At 45.3% G+C, this 21,843-nt stretch overlaps 1 protein-coding gene across 2 annotated transcripts in view; it reads left to right on the plus strand.

The window, feature by feature from the left end:
* The window catches only part of LOC147703583 (uncharacterized), a 1,699,045-nt gene that overhangs the window by 1,230,763 nt on the left and 446,439 nt on the right, over positions 1–21,843 (plus strand). For both annotated transcript variants that reach the window (XM_086931923.1, XM_086931924.1), the window contains exons 18-19: positions 9,581–9,886; positions 18,381–18,413. In XM_086931923.1, coding sequence (XP_086788049.1) covers positions 9,581–9,886; positions 18,381–18,413 — 339 coding nt within the window. The remainder of the gene's footprint in view (positions 1–9,580; positions 9,887–18,380; positions 18,414–21,843) is intronic.

Below are 21,843 nucleotides of genomic sequence, written 5' to 3' on the forward strand. Positions count from 1 at the left end.
CTCGAATTTCTGATGAGTTTGTGGTGGGCGTTGGTGGCGGTTCTGAAGTTGTGGGCTTCTGTGGATTTGGAGTTCCTCCAGGCCTTTTTGTGCGTCTGGACTCTCGGAGTTCGTGGTAAAGCATCTGGCTTTCTTGGCATGTTTGTTGTTGTTCTTCTTGATGGGGACTCTGATGTTGGCGCAGTCAGAGATCCATCTGTGCAGGGTTCGGGCTGTGGTGTTGGGGTTGTTGTCTTCGGCGGTGGTTGGGGTCCAGTTGCCAAGTGACGAGGTGAGCGGGTCATCCGGGATTTTGGTCCAGTTCTTTTGTGGGACCAGGTGCTGGGGTCTGTGGGTGATGGTTGTTCTGAAGGTGAAGTAGATGCATTGATGGTCTGTCCTCAGGAGTTTGGTGGTGTGGCTTAAAGTGATGGAATTTCCTGATGTGAAGAGGTGGGTGGAGGGTATGTCCTACTGAGTGCATGTGTTCGATCACGATCTGGTGGAGTCCAATGTTATGGAGGTTGTCCAGGAGGTATGATGTGTTGGGGGGTCCTAGGAGGGTGTAGATGGTAGATGCGATGGCTTGCGGGGAGGTGTCCGTGATGGAGTTGGTGAAAGGTCCAGGGGGTCGGTAGAGGTGGGATCCTCTGAGGGTGGTGGTAGGGCTGGCCTGTATCTTGAAGTGTAGGTGTTCCATCAGGTCAGGCAGAAGGTGGATTTGTGGACGATGGCAATTCCTCCTCCCGGGCGGGTGGGGCGGTCCTTCAGTGAGATATTGTATCCTTGGGGGATGGCGATGTCGATGTCTAGTCCTGAGGTGGTGTTGGTCCAGGTGAAGATTGCTACGTCAGTGTGGTGCTGTCTAGGAGGTCCCAGATTTCGGTGGCATGTTTGTGGAGTGATCGGACATTGAGGAGGATGCATTGCAGGTTTTTAAGTTTGGTTGTTCTTGCGGGCGGGTTGTGCTGGGTTTGTGTCCCTGAAGCTGAAGGGTCAGCGGGTGTCGGCTGGTGACGCTAGCTTGCAGTTGTTGTTGCGGCCTAGGTCGAGTGCGTGGAGTGCCGCTGGGTTGTAGCGTTGGTGATGCGGAGGTCCAGGGTTCCTGGCACTGGTTACGGTCAGGTCGCGGACGGGCGCAGACCGACTTGCCTTTGGTGCGCCATTATGTAGTGGTCGGGGAGAGCTGAACAGCTGGGAGGCAGGAGCGGGAGGGGCACTGGGGGCAGCAGCGGCTGGTCACACTGGGGGAGGGGCAGTGGGGGCAGCAGCGGCAGGAAAAAACAAGGGAAATCAAGCAATAGAGGAAGAAAGTAAGGAGTAAAAAGGGGGAAAAAGAATAAAAAAAGATCTGAAGAGTAGAAGGGTGGGAAGAATAGAGGGTGAAAATGGAGCAGAAAACAGAAGAAGAGTGCTGGGAAGAGTGAAAGGGTGGAAAGAGCTAAAGGGTGAAAAACGGAGCAGAAAACAGGAGTGCTAAGAAGAGTGAAAGGTTGAAAAGAGCTAAAGGGTGAAAAACGGAGCAGAAGAGACAGAAAGTGGAGCAAGAGAAAGAAGTCAGATGTCCACTGGAGTAAAACCTGCGGGTGGAGGAGGGCCTCAAAAACTACGGGTGTGCAGGTGCTCAGGAGAGGCCTCACTTAATGGTGGACCTGCGAGGGTGGGAGAGCAATTTCACTGACAATGAGTCAGTGGTCTTGCTCCTACATGCCTATAAGGTCTTGCATTCCTACAAGAAACCAAAGCTGATGTCCCCATGGTTGACACACGCCCTGTTCCTATCGTTGTGCAGATGATGCAGTCCTGCTTTCAAGAACAGCTAATGGGCTACATTTGTAGATTTTATGGATGATAAGGACATGAAAGTGAATCTAAAGAAAATTGTCCTCATGGTAGCTGAGAAAGGTAGGGCAAAAAAGAGGGTGCATTTTATTAGGTGGGATAGGTTGGAGGAAACACACACCCTTACATACCTGGGTGTACAATTCACTGCATTGGGATAGCCAATTAGATATATCAAAACTGAAATTTCTAAGAGTAATTTTTTGATTCTCCAGTAAAATAGGGCAAAAACCAATTAAAGAAATGTTGTTACTGTATACAGCTAAACGTTTTCCAAGTTCTGGCTATGGGTCCCCCATGTGGGGTTTTACACATTGTGCAAAATTGCAGACACTAGAAAACTTGTTCCTGGCATGCTTACTGGCAATACCAAAATCCATCTCTACTTATATATCACATGAGGAATTGGCAGTTCCCTTTTTAGAAGATGATTTATATATTAGGCCTATTATATTGTGGCACAGCATTTGGAGTAAAACAGGAACACAGTTCACAAAGGATATAATCCAAGACTGCCTTACTCTAGATGTTTGAAAAAAAATTAAATGGCTTTCCCATCTCGATACTTCCCTGAAAATTTAGGCCCCTGGCATAGGCGTAACAGATACAGTTAAAATTCTTACCTACTCTAAGAAAGAGGTCAGGAATGTACTTATGGAACAAAGAGAAAAGGACAGAGAATTAAAATGTTTAAGGGTCAGCCAAAATATTTGACAATTGTTAAAAACAGTCAACACAGATTCTTTCTCACTATATTATGCCTAGATATCATCTATATAAAGTTTGCCTTCCCAAAAAGCAGGGCTTAGTCTAAAAATCCCCCAAAATGTCAATGTGATTGTCAATCACGACGGAGCACAATGTACTTTATTTTATTTTGTAGTTTTTATAAAGATCTCAGGAAACATTTTTTAGCCCTCCTTTTCAAAAAAGTGCATACTTTTTTTATCAAGATACTTTTAATTATTTATAGTCTTTGGGAAAAGGTGTAATCTGCCTGTCTGCTATAACTTATATTACAATGGCCATAGGAAGAAGGAAAAAATTGGCACACTTAGAGGCTTTAATTTATGAATAATCTGTTATTTTCTAGACATTAATCCTATTATGATGCAATCATGGAGAATGTCCTTTTAAGTGTGTGTTAAAAGAACTGTATATATTCTTTCCTGTCATTATGATGCACAATGTACACTTTAATGTTTTTTTATCAATAAGCCGAAAAATGTTATTGAATTGACTTGAATTGAGTAGAGTCCTAAGCTTCACCTCTGGCTCCACCCATTCAATTTCTATCTTTAGAATAACCTCCCACTGGATAAAATTATGCTTAATTAAAGGAACAGTAGCAGTGGTAGTTTAACATTATTAAACATTTTTCCAGAGTAAGCTTCAATGAAAACAGTTTGTAGTAACAACCAGACCTAGGGGCCCATTAGGATCATGGGCGGATTGCCACCACCCAATGCCGCCACAGAAAAGCATGCAGGAATTGACAGCAGGGGCCTGTTGCGGTCCCCTCGGGACTCTGGGGGTGGGGTGTACCTATGGTACCCCCCTGCAGTTCCATGCACAACATGGCATGCACCGTGCGGTGCCTACCATGTTGTGCATGGTAGTGCACGACATGCCTTCCTGGCATTGTGGCGGGCGACATGCACGACATGCCTTCCTGGCATTGTGGCGGGAGGTGCTGAGTGCACCGCCCGCCACAATGACAGGAATGCAGGATGCGCCAGCCACTGTGACGGGTGCATCCTGATTGCCCCCAAGGGACTCCCGCCCTTATGGCGGGCGGTCCCGTTTCCCGATAGGATGGCGGGTGGCCTAATGACCCCCATAGAGATTTTTACCCAAAAATATATTATGTAGTAGTTGGCGACCTGTGTATGAGTCATCATTTCCAACAGCGCTGAAAGCATATAGAAACATGAATGGACGATCCTAAAAAGTGACATATACTTTCTCTGTTATGATTTTTAATGGTGAAACCTTTAACAGTAGATGTTGCCCCTGTTAACCAGTAGGCCTAGGCTTTGGGTTCTGTAAAGATAATCTTTATGATGTTTTTGCCATGTGTGATTTTGCGAGAAAGCTCCCAAAAATACTCCCACATGCAGTATTGGCACCACCCTTTTTACTAATAAATCACTGTCAGCCTTACGATAGGGGCAGTCATCTTGGAGCTCCCCCCACTGACCTTGTAGACCTAATATCAATCACTAGAAAGAAAATGCACACAAATATGCTCTTTTGATGGCTGGTGGCTGCTGCACTCAACCCCAGAGTGCTTGCTCCATTGTGCAGGCCAGCACATGCACAGACTGCCAATTGTTATCTACCTGCAAGAACATTTGTCGGACTGACATTCTCACCGCCTGATGCCTGTGAGGTCGACAGCTTGGAATAAACATAGCCTCTGACACTGATCTCAATTTACTGATGACATGGAGGCAAAATTAGCCCCAGGAGATTTGGGCTCAAGTCTGAAACAAATGTGGTCTTTTTAAACCATATTGCTTTCGTTTTGTAAGGATATAATCAATGGGCATTGAAGCAGGTCCAATACGGCCCTGTAGTCATGGCCTTAACTTTTCATGCAAAAGCACTGATTCATTTCTGAATAATAAGTGCATAAGCGTTATAGTAACCATGTTGTTCATGCTTACATTTCAAATGCTTTAATTAATCTTACATTCCTTATGAGTGTTTGCTTTTTCCAGAATGTTGTCACTTTTTTTTAGGCAGCATATTGCTCTTGTCTAGTGCGTAATTTGAAATGCGTCGCCTCTAGGTGTTTTTAGCAGGACACAATTGGGTTGTAGTTGAAGGCAGTGCGAGTTTCTCTCAGTGGGGTAGTATGGTGTTCAGTGGGGAGAGGATGTGGCACTATGGTCAGAGCTGCCGAATTTGGAACTAGGGAACCAGGTTCAGCCTTCATGACCAGTCCACCAGACCAATCCCCCTAAGGGCGCACATTTCCATGCTAGACCTTGGAAGGACCCGCAAGACCTTAGAAGGCCTGATGTCTTAGCACCAGCAGGTGAACCTTAGCATTGGCAAGTGTGGGTTCACCTTGAAGGCCTGTCTACCACAATTCCTATTGAAGCCCACCGCAAGTCTTTTGGGCAGGCCTACGAAGCAGCACACCCTAGAGCAACAGTGACTCTGCATTAAGGTCACAGGACCCTTGAGCAGGGGTGCTCTAGGGCGATGCAAACGGTAAGATTGCATTAAGCGCTGACTTTGGGTCATGTTTGTGAGCATATTATGTTTCTAAAAGCACTTGCTGCCTCCTTCCTGGCCTCCAGCAGTTTTCGGCAACAATAAAAATGTCATGAAACTCCGGTGGTCAATGTTCTTCCTAGAGAGAGAAGGAGGTTTGTCAAGTGGAAGTTTTGACTTGTGGAAAGGTAGCGCAGATGGTTAATGTGCTTGCTGCAAAGAACATGTACCATGCAGATCACTAAGTCCACATAATGTAAATAGGCCAGTGGATTATTGCTTTTGTCAGAGAGATCCTATTGTTACTTGCATTTTTTAAGTCAAAATCCTAACATAGAACAATGAGCTATTAACTGTCATCTAAGAGCTGCATGCCAACTGCAAGGTATAATTTACATCGGTATGGTTTTTTCTCCAGTCTTTGATTAACATAATGTTGCGAAAAGGGTTCATTTGAACAGAAATCAATTCTGGTTATTAACCTCATAGCTGCTATGGAACGTCCAGCTCCAGTGCTGGACGTTCCATTGCGCAGGTGCAGTTCGAACGTTCAACGGCCGACGGCAGCACTCCTGAGGTAGTGGTGCCGTCGGCCGGTGAACGTGCGCAGCACCTAAAGGGTTAAAGAGAACTTCCAACCATGGAATTACGTTTTAAATTCAGAGTTTGTGTTTCTCCAGATCAATCACTATTAAACTATACTGCCTACTAGTATGATTGTCATGTGACTCCTAGTCCTCTGTCTTATGTACCATTACCTATTGTGATTTACACATGTATGATTGATTATCTCTGTGTAATGTGTGATATAAAGTTCTCTTACACACTAAACTGGTATCAATTGTGCTGTTAATCAAATTAAATGCATCTGCACGAGAGTATAGTTATGGAGACTTGATGGTCACTGTTAAAGGGTGGTAGTGAGGGAATCCGTGGCAGAGCAAGTTGGTGCGGCCCGTTTACTCCGAATCTTTTTTAGGGGTGGGGGGGTCGTGCTGGGGTAGTGATTGTGTAGTGTTTGTGTAGTGTGTAGTGTTGTGGTGGTTGTGTAGTGTAGGGTCGTGCTGGGGGTAGTGTTATAGGGTTTAGGGTAGTGTTGTAGTGTTTGTGTAGTGTAGGGTCATGCAGGGGGTAGTGTTTTAGGGTTTAGGGTAGTGTTTTAGTGTTTTTGTAGTGTAGGGTCATGTGGGGGTAGTGTTTTAGGGTTAAGGGTAGTGTTGTAGTGTTTGTGTAGTGTAGGGTCATGCTAGGGGTAGTGTTTTAGGGTTTTGGGTAGTGGTGTAGTGTTTGTGTAGTGTAGGGTCCTGCAGGGGGTAGTGTTTCGGGGTTTAGGGTAGTGGTGTAGTGATTGTGTAGTGTAGGGTCATGCAGGGGGTAGTGTTTTAGGGTTTAGGGTAGTGTTGTAGTGTTTGTGTAGTGTAGGTTCATGCGGGTGGTAGTGTTTTAGGGTTTAGTGAAGTGTTGTAGTGTTTGTTTAGTGTAGGGTCATGCTGGGGATAGTGTTTTAGGGTTTAAGGTAGTGGTGTAGTGTTTGTGTAGTGTAGGGTTATGCTGGGGGTAGTGTTTTAGGGTTTAGGGTAGTGGTGTAGTGTTTGTGTAGTGTAGGGTCATGCAGGGGGTAGTGTTTTAGGGTTTATGGTAGTGCAGTAGTGTTTGTGTAGTGTAGGGTCATGCTGGGGGTAGTGTTTCAGGGTAGTGTTGTAGTGTTTGTGTAGTGTAGGGTAGTGTTTTAGGGTTTATGGTAGTGTTTGTATAGTGTAGGGTAGTGATGTGGTGTTTGTGTAGTGTACGGTCGTGCAGGGGTAGTGTATTAAGGTAGTGTTGTTGTGTTTGTGTAGGGAAGAAAAGTGGTATATGGTAGTGTTGGGGGGTCGTGCTGGGTGGTGTAAATGTAGGAAAAGCACTGTGTGTCGAGGGTGGGTTGTGCAGGGGTACTACAGTAGCGTGTGGGGTAGGGTAGGGTAAGTTAGGGTACTCATACTTACCTTTAAAACTTTTACAATGAGTATACCTTTAACATGCATGCCTTTGCGTTGTAATTGCAAAAACAACAGGTGATGGATCGAATGTGGATCAATGTCACACATTCAACCCAGTCAAAAGATCTGAGTCCTAATCCATCATTTTTTTGCACTCCACACCACCCCGGGTTAGACAATGGCGATATGCAAATCAGCTCTGACCCTGTGCCCCATGGGAACAGTCCAGTCCGAACTACAAAAGCCATGTCCTTCCCAGAACGGAATCAAGCATCCGAGGACCGGACCGGTTTCGAGGTAACACCTCTCATCAGCCCGGCTAGCTTGACTCCAGTGGTGTGGAGTGCCTGGGACCCACGTCTGACCACATTCGGTCCATCACTTGTTGTTTTTGCAATTTGCGTTGTAATGGCATGCGTGGTAAAGGCATATTCGTTGTAAAAGTTTGCGTTGTGTATTTTTGTGGGGTGTTTGTCTTTGCGGAATTAAAATTGCGAAGTGATGGTATGCGGGGTAATTGCTGGCGGAAAAATGTCTCATATTCGAGCAAGTCATTGGGGCACCAACATTGTCTCACAGGGCTCCACCAGTGCTAATGCTGGCCACATCTACTTCCTACAGTTTAACACCAAATCAAAAATGTTGATTTGACAACTCCTAGAATCTGTAGCACACCTTCAAGTCAATGTATGATTTAGCAGTGGTCTAGGTTGCTCTAAGTCTTTTTTTTTTATGTACAATCTTTATTTGGTTGCAATGGTGTCTTGTAATTTTGTACTATATGTGTTGTGTTTTTGCACTTAACATAATTCTGGCGAGTAAAGAGCACACACACAAAAAAATTGTCCTACATCTCTTAGCATGTGCGTGTGGGATACTGGTGAGAGAATTTATGTTAAAACAAATTACGAAGTATTAATGTCATCCTAAGGTAGCACAAAAATGGCACAGAAAGATAAGGGAGCCTTTTGAAATGTGCAATTACATCCATGGTGTGAGGTTTTCTCTTGTGTAATTTTATATTTTGAATGATCCCGCCCCTCTTTACTCAATAGGATCTCCCCCCTTTATGTAGCAGAACTGGAAATTGTATCATGCACTCTTCTAGAAACAATCTGTTAACGAGGAGTAAATAATATACATTTTTGTTAGACCTGCACCCAGCTTTTCCATCTAGTGAGACAAATGTAATCCATTTAATACAGTTTTAAAATATATGGACTTATTTCATTTGTATATTTATCTTTTTGTCCATGTTACTGATATCCATGTTAGGTCTCTTCGGTGATGCCAAATAAGATCAATAGTCCTGCGATGCCACTTTCTGTGATGTCACTTCTTGTGATGTTTCCAAAGGTGGATCCTCCACTAGTGCGGGTAAGCGACGCCCCACTACTTTCTTGCAAAAGCAGAAACACAAAATGCTAAAATGACCATTTTATGTTTCTGCTTCTAGAACTGCAAGAAAGCAGAAGTGTTTCATTGGGAGCGGCCGGGTCTGCTTTAGGGCAGGGGAGGATTGCCTTGCCAACTGCTAAGGGCGCTGACTATTCGACCAAACCAGTCATGCGCACTCTGGCCTTTCTCTATGTAGGCTGCAATGAAGCCTTACATTAGGAAAATGGCCTCCCCAAAGGCGCCTGGTTGGTCGGCGTCCTGATCAATCACAACGCTGCCATTCCAGCATTGTGATTGGCCTAGGGAAGGGGAGGGGAGGGAGGCTGCCTGCTTCCTGTTCCCCCCCTCCCGAACTCCCGCGAGACCCTCTACCCGCGAGTCATGCCGGCTGCGACTGGAAGATACATGCAAATTAGAGGGGCCTCACATCTTCTCTTTCGCCCGGGGCCCCAGGAGTTCTAGGACCAGGCCTGCTCCATTCTATCAACTGAGCCCTCTGGCACCTGTTAATATCTAGGGGCTTCTGGAATCTACTCTACCAACAACTAACTTCCACTCAACACTGCTAGAAATGTATTGCACATTTTTATACAAGTGTCTCACTAGAAGGGCTACTAATAGTTACAGAATCAGACTTCAATACCGATGTAAATTGTTAAGTTTCTAAAGTAAAAAGTGTGAATCGGCATACACTAAAAAAACATATTCACGACCAAGAATGGCTCCTTTTTTCCTCCATTCTTGACTACATTTAAATAGTTGGGGTTCTTAGCTTCGACAGTTTACAAAGCAGAATTCCCCCCACTCAATCCTTTCAGGTGGTTAACACCACTTTGCAAATTCTCCTGTAGTCTATTGAACTCCATGTGCAGTGTTATTAGTAGCCTTTGATTCTTTTCCTAGAAGCATGACATTTTTTACCAAGCAAACACAGCAACCAAGGATTTAGTTAATTCCTGTGGCCATGAGTATGTATCAGTGAGGGCAAAGTCCTGGTCATCAGGTGGAAAAGATTCTAAATATTGTAGCTCCGAAGGGAAATGTTAGAAGCAGACATTAGGGATAGAGGGTCAGGGAAGCAGGGTAGGAAACTATGAAGGCAGCAAGATAGAAGATGCATGATCTCTGAATATAACATGTTTCTTTTTTCTTTTTAGACATACGTCTTGTGAATGGGTACAACAGGTGCTCGGGTCGGGTGGAGATTTACCGGAGAGGAAGTTGGGGAACAGTGTGTTCGAACTACTGGGATCTGACGGATGCATCTGTCGTGTGCAGGCAACTCGGATGTGGATCAGCAATCTGGGCTCCTGCATATGCGTATTTTGGTCAAGGCAGTGGAGGCATCTTCCTGGACTATGTCAACTGTGCAGGAAATGAACCCCACCTGTGGGACTGTCCACACAAAGAGGGTAGCATTGATACCTGCAGTCATTATTCCGATGTCAGTGTTTACTGCTCAGGTAATTTCCTGCTGTTTTACAAAATTATATTCAACTGGAGCTGGAAGATGAGCTTTATTTGATTTGCTGTGCAGCACACACATGTGAGATCCAGTAAGCAATTGTTTTCAGCATCATCTGATATATATACTTTGATCTTCTGTGGTTTGGCTCTTCCATAAAGCTGATATCCTTAATTCTCTTTTCTTTTGTGAGCATTCAGTTCAATAGGTTAGGTATGGCTTAACTTACAGTACACTGCTACTAATGGTGTTGTGCCGGAATATTGTAGTCAGAATATTGTCCAACTAAAAAAATGATGTCCTAAATATGGTTTACAAATACATACTTGGTGGAGTGAATACATTTCAAATCTATACCCAACAACATTAAAGACACAATGGAGAAAATTTACTATGATTTTCCGTCTTGAAGCATCGTTTTTGTAGCACTACCGCAAACGTGAGATCATTTCTGGTGTTTACTAAGCCATGCAAAGACACTATGCGTAGTTCAGCAAATACAAAGTAGAGCAACATAGCTCAAAGCGCTGTCTTGCGTTACCTTGAATTAGAAGGATATCCACGCCAAATGTGTGTCAATTTTTACAACATCATTGGGATTCTAAAGGAACCCAGGATTTGTAGATTCCCCTGGACCGAGAAATTTGTCAAAATACAGCTGCATTTTGGTTTTGGGGGGAAAAATGGGAAAAAGGTGCTGAAGAAGAAAGCTTCTGTTTTTGTTCCTGTAAATGCCATCAACAAAGGGCTTGCAGTGCTAAAATTACCAACATCCTAGCTTTCAGGCACAGGCAGACTTACAACAGAAAGCTAATTTTTTCAACACAGTTTTGGCATTATTTTAAAACATAGTCCATTTTTCCCCCTTTTCGTGCTTTTAACCTCCTTCAAGTTAATGGTACAAATGAGTGTGAAACCAATGGTTAATCCCAGAAAGCTATATATTTCTGAAAACAAAGACAGCCATTTGTGTCTATGTTTTCATCTGTAACTTCTTCTTACTAAGCCACATTTTTTAAAAGCAATGTACTGGTACGTCCCCAAGACTTTCTGGGTGCAGGGATATATAGGGCTTGAAGGTTCTCCAAAAAGCCGAGGTGCCCAGAGCCAATAACTGAGCTGCACCTTGCAATGGTTTTTCATTGAGTATCTGCTGTACAGCAATTACTTGGTTAAAATATGATGAAGGAAAAATAAATATCAAAGAAACCTATCTATTTCTGAAATGGGCACAAGATATGGACTTTAGAAGTAGTGGTTATTTGCACACCTCTTAATTTGTGGGCATCCATACTAGCATGTGAATTACAGGACTTTTCTCAAAATGACTTATTTCTTACACACTGTCATACATTTGGAAGGCACAAATGCAGAGAAAGACAGTTGGTAATAACACTTGTTCTACTGTTCTGTGCTTTTCCAAGTCTCCTAATAAAAATGGTACGTCACTTGTGTGTGTAGGCCTAGTGCCTGTGACAGGAAATGTCCCAAAATGCAACACGGATACATCAAATGTTTCCACTGAAAACTGACCCATTTTTTGCAATGTGCCTAGCTGTGGATTTTTGGCCCAAGCTCAGCAGGCATGTAGGGAAACCTAGCAAACCTGTACATTATTTAACCCAAAACACCTAGGGAATCCAAGATGAGTTGACGTGTGGGACTCTCTCCAGGTTCTGTTACCCAGAATCCCTTGCAAACCTAGAAATTTGCCTGAGAAACACATCTTGCTCACATTTCTGTGATGAAAAGTTCTAGAAACTGAAGGGAATCACAAATTTCCTTCCACCCAGTATTCCCCTAAGTCTTCGGATAAAAATGGTACATCACTTGTGTGGGTAGACCAAGTGTCCACGACACAAAACAGCCCAAAATGCAACTTGGACAAATCTCATTTTTCCTCCCAAAAACAGAGCCTTTTTTTCTATAATGGGTAGCTCTAGATTATAGACCCCAGCTCGTATCTATGGAAACCTAGCTAACCTAAATATTTGTGAAAACAAGACACATTAAAAAGAGACACAATGTGGTATCCAGGGTGGGCTGACTTGCATGGCTCTCACCATGACCTTTTACCCAGAATCCCTTGTAAACCTGAAACTTTGGCCAAAAAAACACATTTACCTCACTTTTCTGTAATAGAAAGCTCTGGAATCTGCTGGAAGCAAACAAACATCCATTCACCCGGAATTCCCCAGTGTCATATGATAATAATGGTTCCTCACTTGTGTGGGTGGGCCTAGTGCCCATGACAGGAAAAGGCAAAAAATACAACATGGACGGACCAGATTTTCCCAATGAAAACTGTGCCTTTTTCCAATGAAGGTAGCTCTAGATTTTTTACCCTAGCTCAGGCAGGACCCATGGAAACCTGGCCAACCTGTACATTTTTTTAAACTAGACATCTAGGGGTATCCAGGGTGGGCTGACTTTGCGTGATTCTTACCACGTTTTCTTTTACTTAGGATCCCTTGCAAACCTCAAACTTTGACTAAAAACAAATGTTTCTCATATTTTGGTGATGGAAAGTTTTAGAATCTGCATGGAGCCACAAACTTAAATCCACCCCTCTTTTCCCTAAGTTTCCCAATAAAAATGGTAAATCACTTGTGTGGGTAGGCCTAGTGTCCATGGCAGGAAACGGCCCAGAACACATGCATGCATCATATTTTTGCACTAAAAACTGAGGGGCAGATTTACAAGCCCTTTGCACTGCCAGTACGTCACTTTTTGTAATGCACTGGCAACGCATTTCACTGCCCCATATTTCCTTATGACAGGAAAAGCCACCCCATGTGGCTTCTCCTGTCCTTGTAAATACGGCCCCTTTACACACAGCTCTGTGTGTGAAAGGGGAGTTCCATCGGTGTTGCTGTGGGTGTTCCCATGCACACCCATGAAACCAGACACATTTCCAGATTTACAAGGATTTGTGAACCTGGAAATGCTTCATTATGCTACTCCACCCTAGGGGTGGTGTAGCAAGGTGCAACAAGGAGATTTTTTTTTATTTCTCCTTGTTTTTTCCTCTTTTAATGCATTCTGCATTCTACAGCACACATTTAAAGAGGAAAATGCCTGTAGTTATTGTTTTTGTGCAGGAAGATACCCCTTCCTGCACAAAAACAATCTCCCCATGACGCAGGCATCCTTTCACCATGGTGCAAGGGTGCCTGCGCAGGTGCATGGCAGCTGTTTGTGCGCCAGCGCAGGGGAGAGCACAGGAATGCGACATATCATTGTAAATATGTCGCATTCCAGTGCCCTGAAAGTGCTGCAGCGTGGCCCACCCAAAGGACTTGCGGTGCCACACTGCAGCACCTTCTTGTAAATCTGCCCCTGAGTTTTTTCTCTAATGTAGGTAGCTCTAGATTTTGGATCCTACGTCAGACGGCACCTATGAAAACATAGCCAACCTATACATTTAATACATTTAGACACCTAGGGGTATTTAAGGTGGGCTGACTTGCGTGACTCCCACAAAGTTTTTTACTCAGAATCCCCTGCAAAGCTGAACATTTGGCTAAAAAACACATTTTCCGTGCATTTCTGTGAGGGAAAGTCCTGGAATTTGCAAGCAGTCACATATTTCCTGCCACCTAGCATTTTCACACATCTCTCAAGTGAAACGATGCCCCACTTGTGTTAGTAGGCAAGTACTTGTAACGAGAAAGGGTGCCAATCGCAATGTAGGAGTGTCACATTTTTCTCCTGAAAAACAATTTGCTTTTTCCAATATGGGTAGCTGGTGATTTTAGGCCCCAGCTCAGCTGGCACCTAAGGAAACCTACCAAACTAGCAGATTTTTTAAAACTAGTCACCCGGGAGTGTCCAGGGTGGGGTGACGTGCATGGCTCTAATGAGGTTTGTTTACACAGAATCCTCTGTAAACTTCAAACTTTGCCTAAAAACACATTTTCATTGCATTTCTGTGTGGTAAAGTCCTGGAATCTGCAGTCTGCCACAAATTTCCTATCATCCAGTGTTCCCCTGTGTCTCCAGATAAAAATGCTACCTCACTAGTGTGGGTGGGCCAAGGGCCCGCGACAGGAAAGGGCTCAAAACATGTTGTGGAGACATCAAAATTATCTTTAAAAAAAAGACCTGGTTTTGCAAGGGGGGCACTGCATTTTTGGTCCTGGGCTCGGCAGCCATCTATGGAAACCTACCAAACCCAGGTATTTTTGAAAACTAGACACCCGGGGGAGTCTAGATGGGTGTGGCTTGGGTGGATCCCCCAGGGTTTTCCTACTAGAATCCCCTGTAAACCTCAAATGTAGCTAAAAAAAACTTTTTTCCTCACATTTCAGTGTGGGGAAAGTTGTGGGATCACCCGAACGGGTAAAATTCTTCACCAGCACCTACTCTGCACAGACACAGCATGCACCATTGATATCCCACTAGAGAGGAAAAACAAAAGAAAATTACACACAAGGCAACACAATACACATCTTGCACAAATCCAAGGTGAATTTCACACACAACAAAACAGAACCTAAATATTCTATTACAGCATTTACAAAAACACAAAAACTAAATGATTCTCATTTAGAGTAAACCGTACAAAAAATGTTCTCTTGCCAAGCACATACAGCTACACAAACTGCAGATCTGCCAGTGCCAAAACCACAAACAGGAGTTTCAGCAAAATAAATCAAAAGGTTTGCACTAAAATAAAATGGAGAAATAAAATATTAGTCATAAATGAAAATTATGGCAAGAAATAAAACAGTTAATATTATAAAATTCTATGTCAGCCCATCACCACCCAAATGCCTGCCACACACATCACCAGCCAGAATCCAGTCAACACACACCGTCAAACAGAAACCAGTCAACACACACCACCAGCAAAATCCACTCTTCAAACACACTGCCAGCCATGGGCAAGTCTACATACATCGCCAGGTCAGCACCAGTCCACACACGCTGCCAGGCAAGCACCACTCTACACACACTGCCCGCCAAGCACCAGGCCTCACACACCTCCAACCAAGTGCAAGTCCACATACACTGCCAGCAAAATGCCAGTAAACACATAGTCAGCCAAACATCAGTACACGTGGAACATCAGCCGAACTCCAGTTGACACACACAGAAACTTTCTCTAGTGTCTACTTGGCCTAAAAATACTACCAATCTGTCCAAAATGGCAGAAACGGACAAAATATGCGCCCAAAAGGGGCCGCTCCCCGAATTGCGCTAATTGTGAAAAATCCTTGGTGTCTAGTGGCTTCTGCGCCCCCAAAAGAGCAGATTGCAATAAAGCTGGCCGAACTGCCCTTGAGGGGGTTAATACAGAAAAAATGCCCCCAAGGGGTGCTTTCCTTGCCCAAGGGGTCTCTCTCCAAAGAAAAAAATCCCTGGTGGTTTCATGGGCTTTTACCCTCCAAAGAGCAGATGGGCCTAAAACAGCTGATCTGTTCTCTGGTGGAAGGGGGTTGAATAACCAAATAAACTCACCCCCAAGGGAATTGACCCTTGCCCAAGTGATCGCTCCATTAACAACAAAAAATCCCTGATGTTTTAGTGGGCTTCCATCCCCCCAGAGGGTGGGTCAGCCTAAAAACTGCTGATCTGTACTTTGGGTGGGCGGGTGGAATAACTAAATAAATTCTTCCCCAAGGGGAGCAATCCTGGCTCCCCTTAATTTGTGCGTATAAAAATATCCTTAGTGTTCTAGATGGGTTTCGACTCCCCCTGGGAGGCCGATCGGCTGAAAAGCATGACCAATCTAGCCCCCAGGGTGACTGAAATATGGATATATTTCGTGCCCTTAGGGAGCGACCCTTGTCCAAGTGATCTCTCCCCTGACACAAAGAAAATCTCTGGTGGTCCACTAGGTGGATTTCTGCTCCATGTTTGCGGCACTCACCACAATCGATCCTGGTGCAGGAATCCACTCTAAACAGGCACAGGGGGGGAAGAAAAACTCTTTTTTCCCCCCTATGACTTTTTTCCCCCAACAAACTCCGTGGAGAAGGACTAATCAAAATGACGTCCTCTTCTGAAGACGTGCTGAAAGCAAATGGCTTGGAGTCTGTTGTGGCAGCATTTGATGATGGCGTGCCGTGCACGCGCCAACTTCATCAGATCACGAAGGGGGGGGGGGGGTCGGGTGGCAGTGGAAGCGCTTCTCTTGCAATCCCTGGTAGTGGGCCTGTAGATGGGCAGCCCTCGGGGGACCACCAGAGATTCACCTGTGGGTGGGTGTGAGGATGGAACCTTTCCTCAGGATGGAGCAGATTAAATATTGGTTTTGTGCAAGAAGGTATCCCTTCCTGCTCAAAAACAATCCTGCTCATAATGCAGGCACTCTTGCACCATGGTGCAAGGGTTTCTGCATTGGTGCTAGGAAGTCTGAAGTCCACCAGCGCAGGGAGGGAACTGAAGAGCACCATGTCTTAATTGATATGGCACTTTTCCACTCTCTTCCATTCAGGACACAAGGGCATCGATCCCCCACCAACAGCAGCAAAGACTGAAAAAGTTGCTTTTCCTGCAGAAAAATAATGTACAGAGGCAAAGTGATGTGTTTCCCAGTTGGACTGTTTTTTTTCGATGCCTGTGTACTGACGGCTGGATAGGAGCATGGGCGAGAGGGATGGTTATGCTGGGCTCCATGGATAGCACATGTTCAAGGGGCTCTTTTCATTTACAGCCTCCTCTCACATTCACACTAGACATGCTCATTTTCGCAAAACAGCACAGAATGTCTGAGAATAGGAGCTCCTCAGGCGCTGACTTGTTTTTGTAAAATTGCCCCAAGGCCTATCAGAAGCAAGGATGGAGTGGGGTGGGGAAATGTCGACCCCAGCTGTATTCTGACAAACCAGAGTATAGAAGTCCCCAGAGCCAGTAAGCTGTAAGGAGGGCTGAGTGAGAACCCCTCTTAACCCCTTCCGTACGTCGGAATGCCAGGGGGAAGCGGCTCTTGGGCAAGGGCATTTGCTCCCCCCATATGAATGAATGTGGGTGAATTATTTCTTTCTGCCTCCCAGGGGCAGTAGCCCCCAATCTCCAGGAAGGTATGGCTTGCGTGTATCCCCCAATGTTTCCCTACCCTGCAAACCTCACATTTTGATGAAAGAATCAAATTCTTTTCACATTTCTGTGTGAGAAAGTTGTAGGATCACAGGGCTGACACACATTTTCTACCACCCAGCGTTCCCCCAGGTCTTCAGATAAAAATGGTATCTCACTCTTGTAGGAGGGTCACGTATTTGCGACAGGCAAGGGCCCAAAACATATTATGGAGACAAAAAAATGACCTATCACAAAACGATATGCTTTTGCAGGGGGGTCACATGGGTTTTTGGGTGATCCAGTGAGGTATGGCTTGCATGGATCCCCTGACGTTTCCCTACCAAGAATTCCCTGCAAACCTCAAATGTAGCTGAAAAAAAATCAAATGTTCCTCACTTTTCTGTGTGGGAATGTTGTGGGAACACTGGGCTAACACAAATTTCCTAACACCTAGTGTTCCCCTAGGTCTCCCGATAAAAATGGTACCTCACTTGTGTGGGTAGACATAGTGGGTGCAACAGGAAATGGCCCAAATCGTACTGTGGAGACTTCAAAATTCCCCATCATTAAACTACCTGGTTTTGCAGGGGTGGACCTGGGTTTTTGGCCTCGGGCTCGCGGTAAACTAGGGAAACCTACCAAACCCACACATGTCTGAAAACTAGACACACTTTGCCATTGGATTCAAGCTACCCTGGCTGATGACGGCTGAATAGCCAGAAACCAGTCCCAGGATGCTTGTTTCCAGTCCAGGGAAGACATGGCTTGGCAGTTCGGGCTGGACTGTTAACATGAGGCACAGGGTCAGACTGATTTGCACATGGCCATGTCTGAACTGAGGTTGTGCAGTGAGCTTAGGAATGATGATGGATTAAATCCAGATCAGTTGACTGGGGGTGAATGTTTGATTTGCTCAAACACTCCGTCCATCATCCCCTTTGGTATCGCATACATGGAAACAGCAAAAACTAGGTAACGTTAAACATGTCTCCTACTTGCTCCAGGGTAAGTTCAGGTTTTCCCGGGTCTTAATTTTGGCACTGTCCCATATTCACGCCACCCTTGTAAATATGGGCCAGCATCGAAATCAACGGCTGTTGCAGGTGAAGGCCCACCACAACACCCATTGCCCACCCCTTTCATACTAAGTATAGCGTGAAAGGGTGCCTTATTTACAAGGCAGCATTAAGCCACATTAAGTGGGTTAACGCTGCCTTGTAAATAAGGCGGAGCCCCTATCGCCACCACTAAGTCTTAAAAAGTGGCATTGTGGTGGTGATAGGGGCTTGTAAATATGCCCCACAGTGTTTGAGGTGGCAGTAACCATAGCCCCCTACCGAAGAGGCCGTCGGTGTACTCAATCCTTACTAAAGGCGCACCAAAGTTTGTTACTGAAAATGTAAAGCCATTTCTGGATGCTTCTATAACATATATTATAATTCCATGCTCTTTTCTCTCTCCAACAGGCGAGACAACTACAGCAATTACAAGGCCCCCAGGTAAACTATTTATTTATTTATTTTTATTTTGCATTTCCAATTTTGTATAGCTCTCCATACCACTAATTGGCAGCATTTCAGGCCTTCATTATGCGTGGCTTATTAAAGTTCAAGGATTCCTCCCTCCTACTCCTGGAAATATTAGCAGTGGCGTAATTCAAAATGAGCCTGCCCCCGCGCCACCCACCCCCCCACCACCACCACCACCACCACCACCACAGAATGGGATGAGGGTCCAGTTTGTGCTTGTCAGCCCACAAGTCGCGAAAGAAAAACAACTCTGCATGGAATACCGCTTACCATCAATGGGGTTGCCACTAAAAGTACAATTCTGATAGGCCTGATAACTTCAATTATTTCGTCTGTCACAATTAACAAGCCACTCACCAAGGTTAGCCCCGGTGATTTGGTTAGAGAAATGAAGGGCAAGGGAAGATTAAAGTCTTGATGAGGAGGAACAGTCAGAGAACCGGTAAAGCATCTGCTGGTGAAAAACTTCACCTAAATGGTGAGATCTGATGATAACTGAGAAATTGAAGGAGGTGGCAGGACTTTGGACATACCGATCTTTACTGTGAGAAAACCTTGTTGCATACTTAGTAGCTTAAAATTCCTTTTTTATTATAGATATAATTCTTTTTATTTTTACTTTTTCATAAGTGCATTTCACCAGTGCAATAATGCAACACTCGTTAGGACCAGGATATAGAACTGTGTCACAATCAGCATGTACCATTATAGAGAGCACGACTTGTATGCCGAGCACTCATGCATAACAGAGTGAGAGAACAGCACATTCTAATCAGCAAAAGCGGATCTCCATACCTGTGCTGAAGCCATCACTCACCATACACAGTCCAAACATGTAATACAGGCAAAAAACAGGGCATTTATAAACATAGCAGAAACATATAGGTCACATGAACGGAGCTGTGGCCTCAATCCCAAGGAAGCTGCCACGACCAGGAGCATCCCTGCCCCTCACCAACATCCTGAGAATCATCATCTGCACCCACATGAAGAGTAAGTAAATACGATCTGAGGGGTCTCCAAATATGCTAGGGTTGAGAAGCATCTGGGAGCAGGTTGGATTAAAGTTCTACTTGTTCATTGTAGTATAGCATGTCGCGCAACCGGTGCTTAAAGTTTGGGGTTTTTATCTCTTCCCCGTCAACACACTATTTGCCACTTTGCTAATAAGAGGACCAAAGATAGAAAACACTTGTGAGGGGTATCTAGGTCCCTTACATATGCCAACAATGCGATAATGTGGTCAGCGGGCACCGTGCTGTCCACCATATCAGACAGGGCAGGCAGCACCTCGGTCCAGTGCCCATAAATAGCACCACTAGGCAAAGCCAGGAAAAGAAACCCGCAACAAGACAGCTAGATCTGGTGCACTTTGCGTCACATCACCTCTGAGACCAAATCTGTGAAGGCACACTGGCCTTAAGTATGTGCTTTGTAATATTTTAGACTGTATAATGCAGAGTCAGCTACTGGCATAGACCATGTCCATCTGACTACAGGCATACATCCATGTTTCTTCACTGATCTCCTGTCCCCGGTCTCTCTCCCATCATGTACGTGTCACACTAGGAGTTGCCTCCTGTCCCTCCTGAGAAGCATTATACAATAGTGATATTGAATGCTTAGTATAAGTAACATCCAGGAGTTGCTCCAGGGGCTCCAGGACAGATAGTCCACTATGAACCGTGGGAAGGACAATTTGCAGCAACTTTGTAACTGGTAAAAAATAAATACATCTTAGGGGTACAGGAGAAACTTCCCCTATAGTCCTTCAGCATGAGAAAAAGCTGTTCCTGAAAAAATCGCCCCAGGTTATTATTCGACTAGCATGGAACACATCCGCCATATTCGTGAATGACTAGGAGCAGGGAATGATAGTTCAGCAGCAAAAAAGATTAAACAACATTGGCCGGTCCCACCTTCTTAATCAGTTTATCCCATGCTCTAATTGTACACTCTGAGGTCAACACACCACGTGTCGATCCAGAGACCTGTCTCCTCAGCAAGGAAGAAAAGCTGGGGTCTTATACCAGCAATGGACAAACTGCCTCTGTGCACAGAGAGAATAAAGCTTGAGTCAGCGCCTTAAACCCACTCACACATAAGGGTAGTGTAAAGCTGCAATCCGACCCTGGGTTGCATTACATTCCTTGCAAGTCTGATCAGTTGCGACTTGAGGACTGCAAAAGAGGTGTTTTAAGTGGCAGCAGGATATTCAGGAATTGATACAGCGTCTTGCGTAGGATCACCATTTTCATGAGACTCACCCTTCCAGCCACAGAGAGTGGAAGAGAAATACAGCCAGTTATCAGCTCTGTAACATGGTAGATGGGGACCCAATACATTTCTAGAAAATGGGGCGTACAGAACTTGTCCACCCCGACAAGGTGTGGAACCCACGCACGCAGGGTTCATCAAATCATATACATGAATTCTTGAACTTCACAATTATCTGTCAACATTTATTTTGCTTGCTTACCAATTATCAACTGCGATCGACCTTACTTATGGCTAGTCTTAAGTAAATCAACCGTCAAGATTCTCAAAATGTTTCAGCATACATATTGCAATGTTTATATCATACTAGCAGCCCGTCCCGACGTTGTCCGGGTAGGCTTTGCTAGAGTACTCACCCGCATCGCCGCTCAGCCACCACCTGCTTTGCCGCTTCTCCCTCTCCCTCAACTTGCAGAGCCCCCATCCACCGGGACTTCCTCTGCTTGCTGCCAATTACTCTTGGGTTTGCAATATAGAGTCCCTCCCACTGGTGCCTGAACTCTGCCTCCGAGCACCAGTATTATAGCAAAAACCAGCTTTGATTACTGAGTACGTTCGGGGCCCCTTCCCACTCACACCGTGTCAGGGTATTTCTGCCAATAAGTCAAATTACCTCCCCGCATGTCGAGTGTAGCATCGCCGCTCCTCCCCCACCTCCCACTGATGCCTGAACTCTGCCTCCGAGCGCCAGTATTATAGAAAAAAACAGCTTTGATTACTGAGTACGTTCGGGGCCCCTTCCCACTCACACCGTGTCCGGGTATTTCTGCCAATAAGTCAAATTACCTCCCCGCATGTCGGGTGTAGCATCGCCGCTCCTTCCCCACCTGCTTTGCCACTTCTCCCCGCGCTGGTCACTCCAATGTTGGGTCTCGGTCACGCGCTGCCGCTCCTCCCCGCTCCTTCCCGCATGTCGGGTGTGGGTCCCTTGCTCCTTGCAGTGCTCCCACAGGATCGCCGCTCCTCCCTGCGCTGGGCACTCCAATGTTGTGTGTCGGTCCCGCGCCGCCGCTCCTCCCCGCATGTCGGGTGTGCGTCCCTTGCTCCTTCCTGCGCTCCGGTCCGGACAGCGAACGTCGCGTTGACGGGACGTCACGCCCACACGCCATTGCGCCTCTCTCAA

The sequence above is a fragment of the Lissotriton vulgaris genome, chromosome 7 (assembly GCF_964263255.1).
Source record: "Lissotriton vulgaris chromosome 7, aLisVul1.2, whole genome shotgun sequence".
Taxonomy (NCBI): domain Eukaryota; kingdom Metazoa; phylum Chordata; class Amphibia; order Caudata; family Salamandridae; genus Lissotriton; species Lissotriton vulgaris.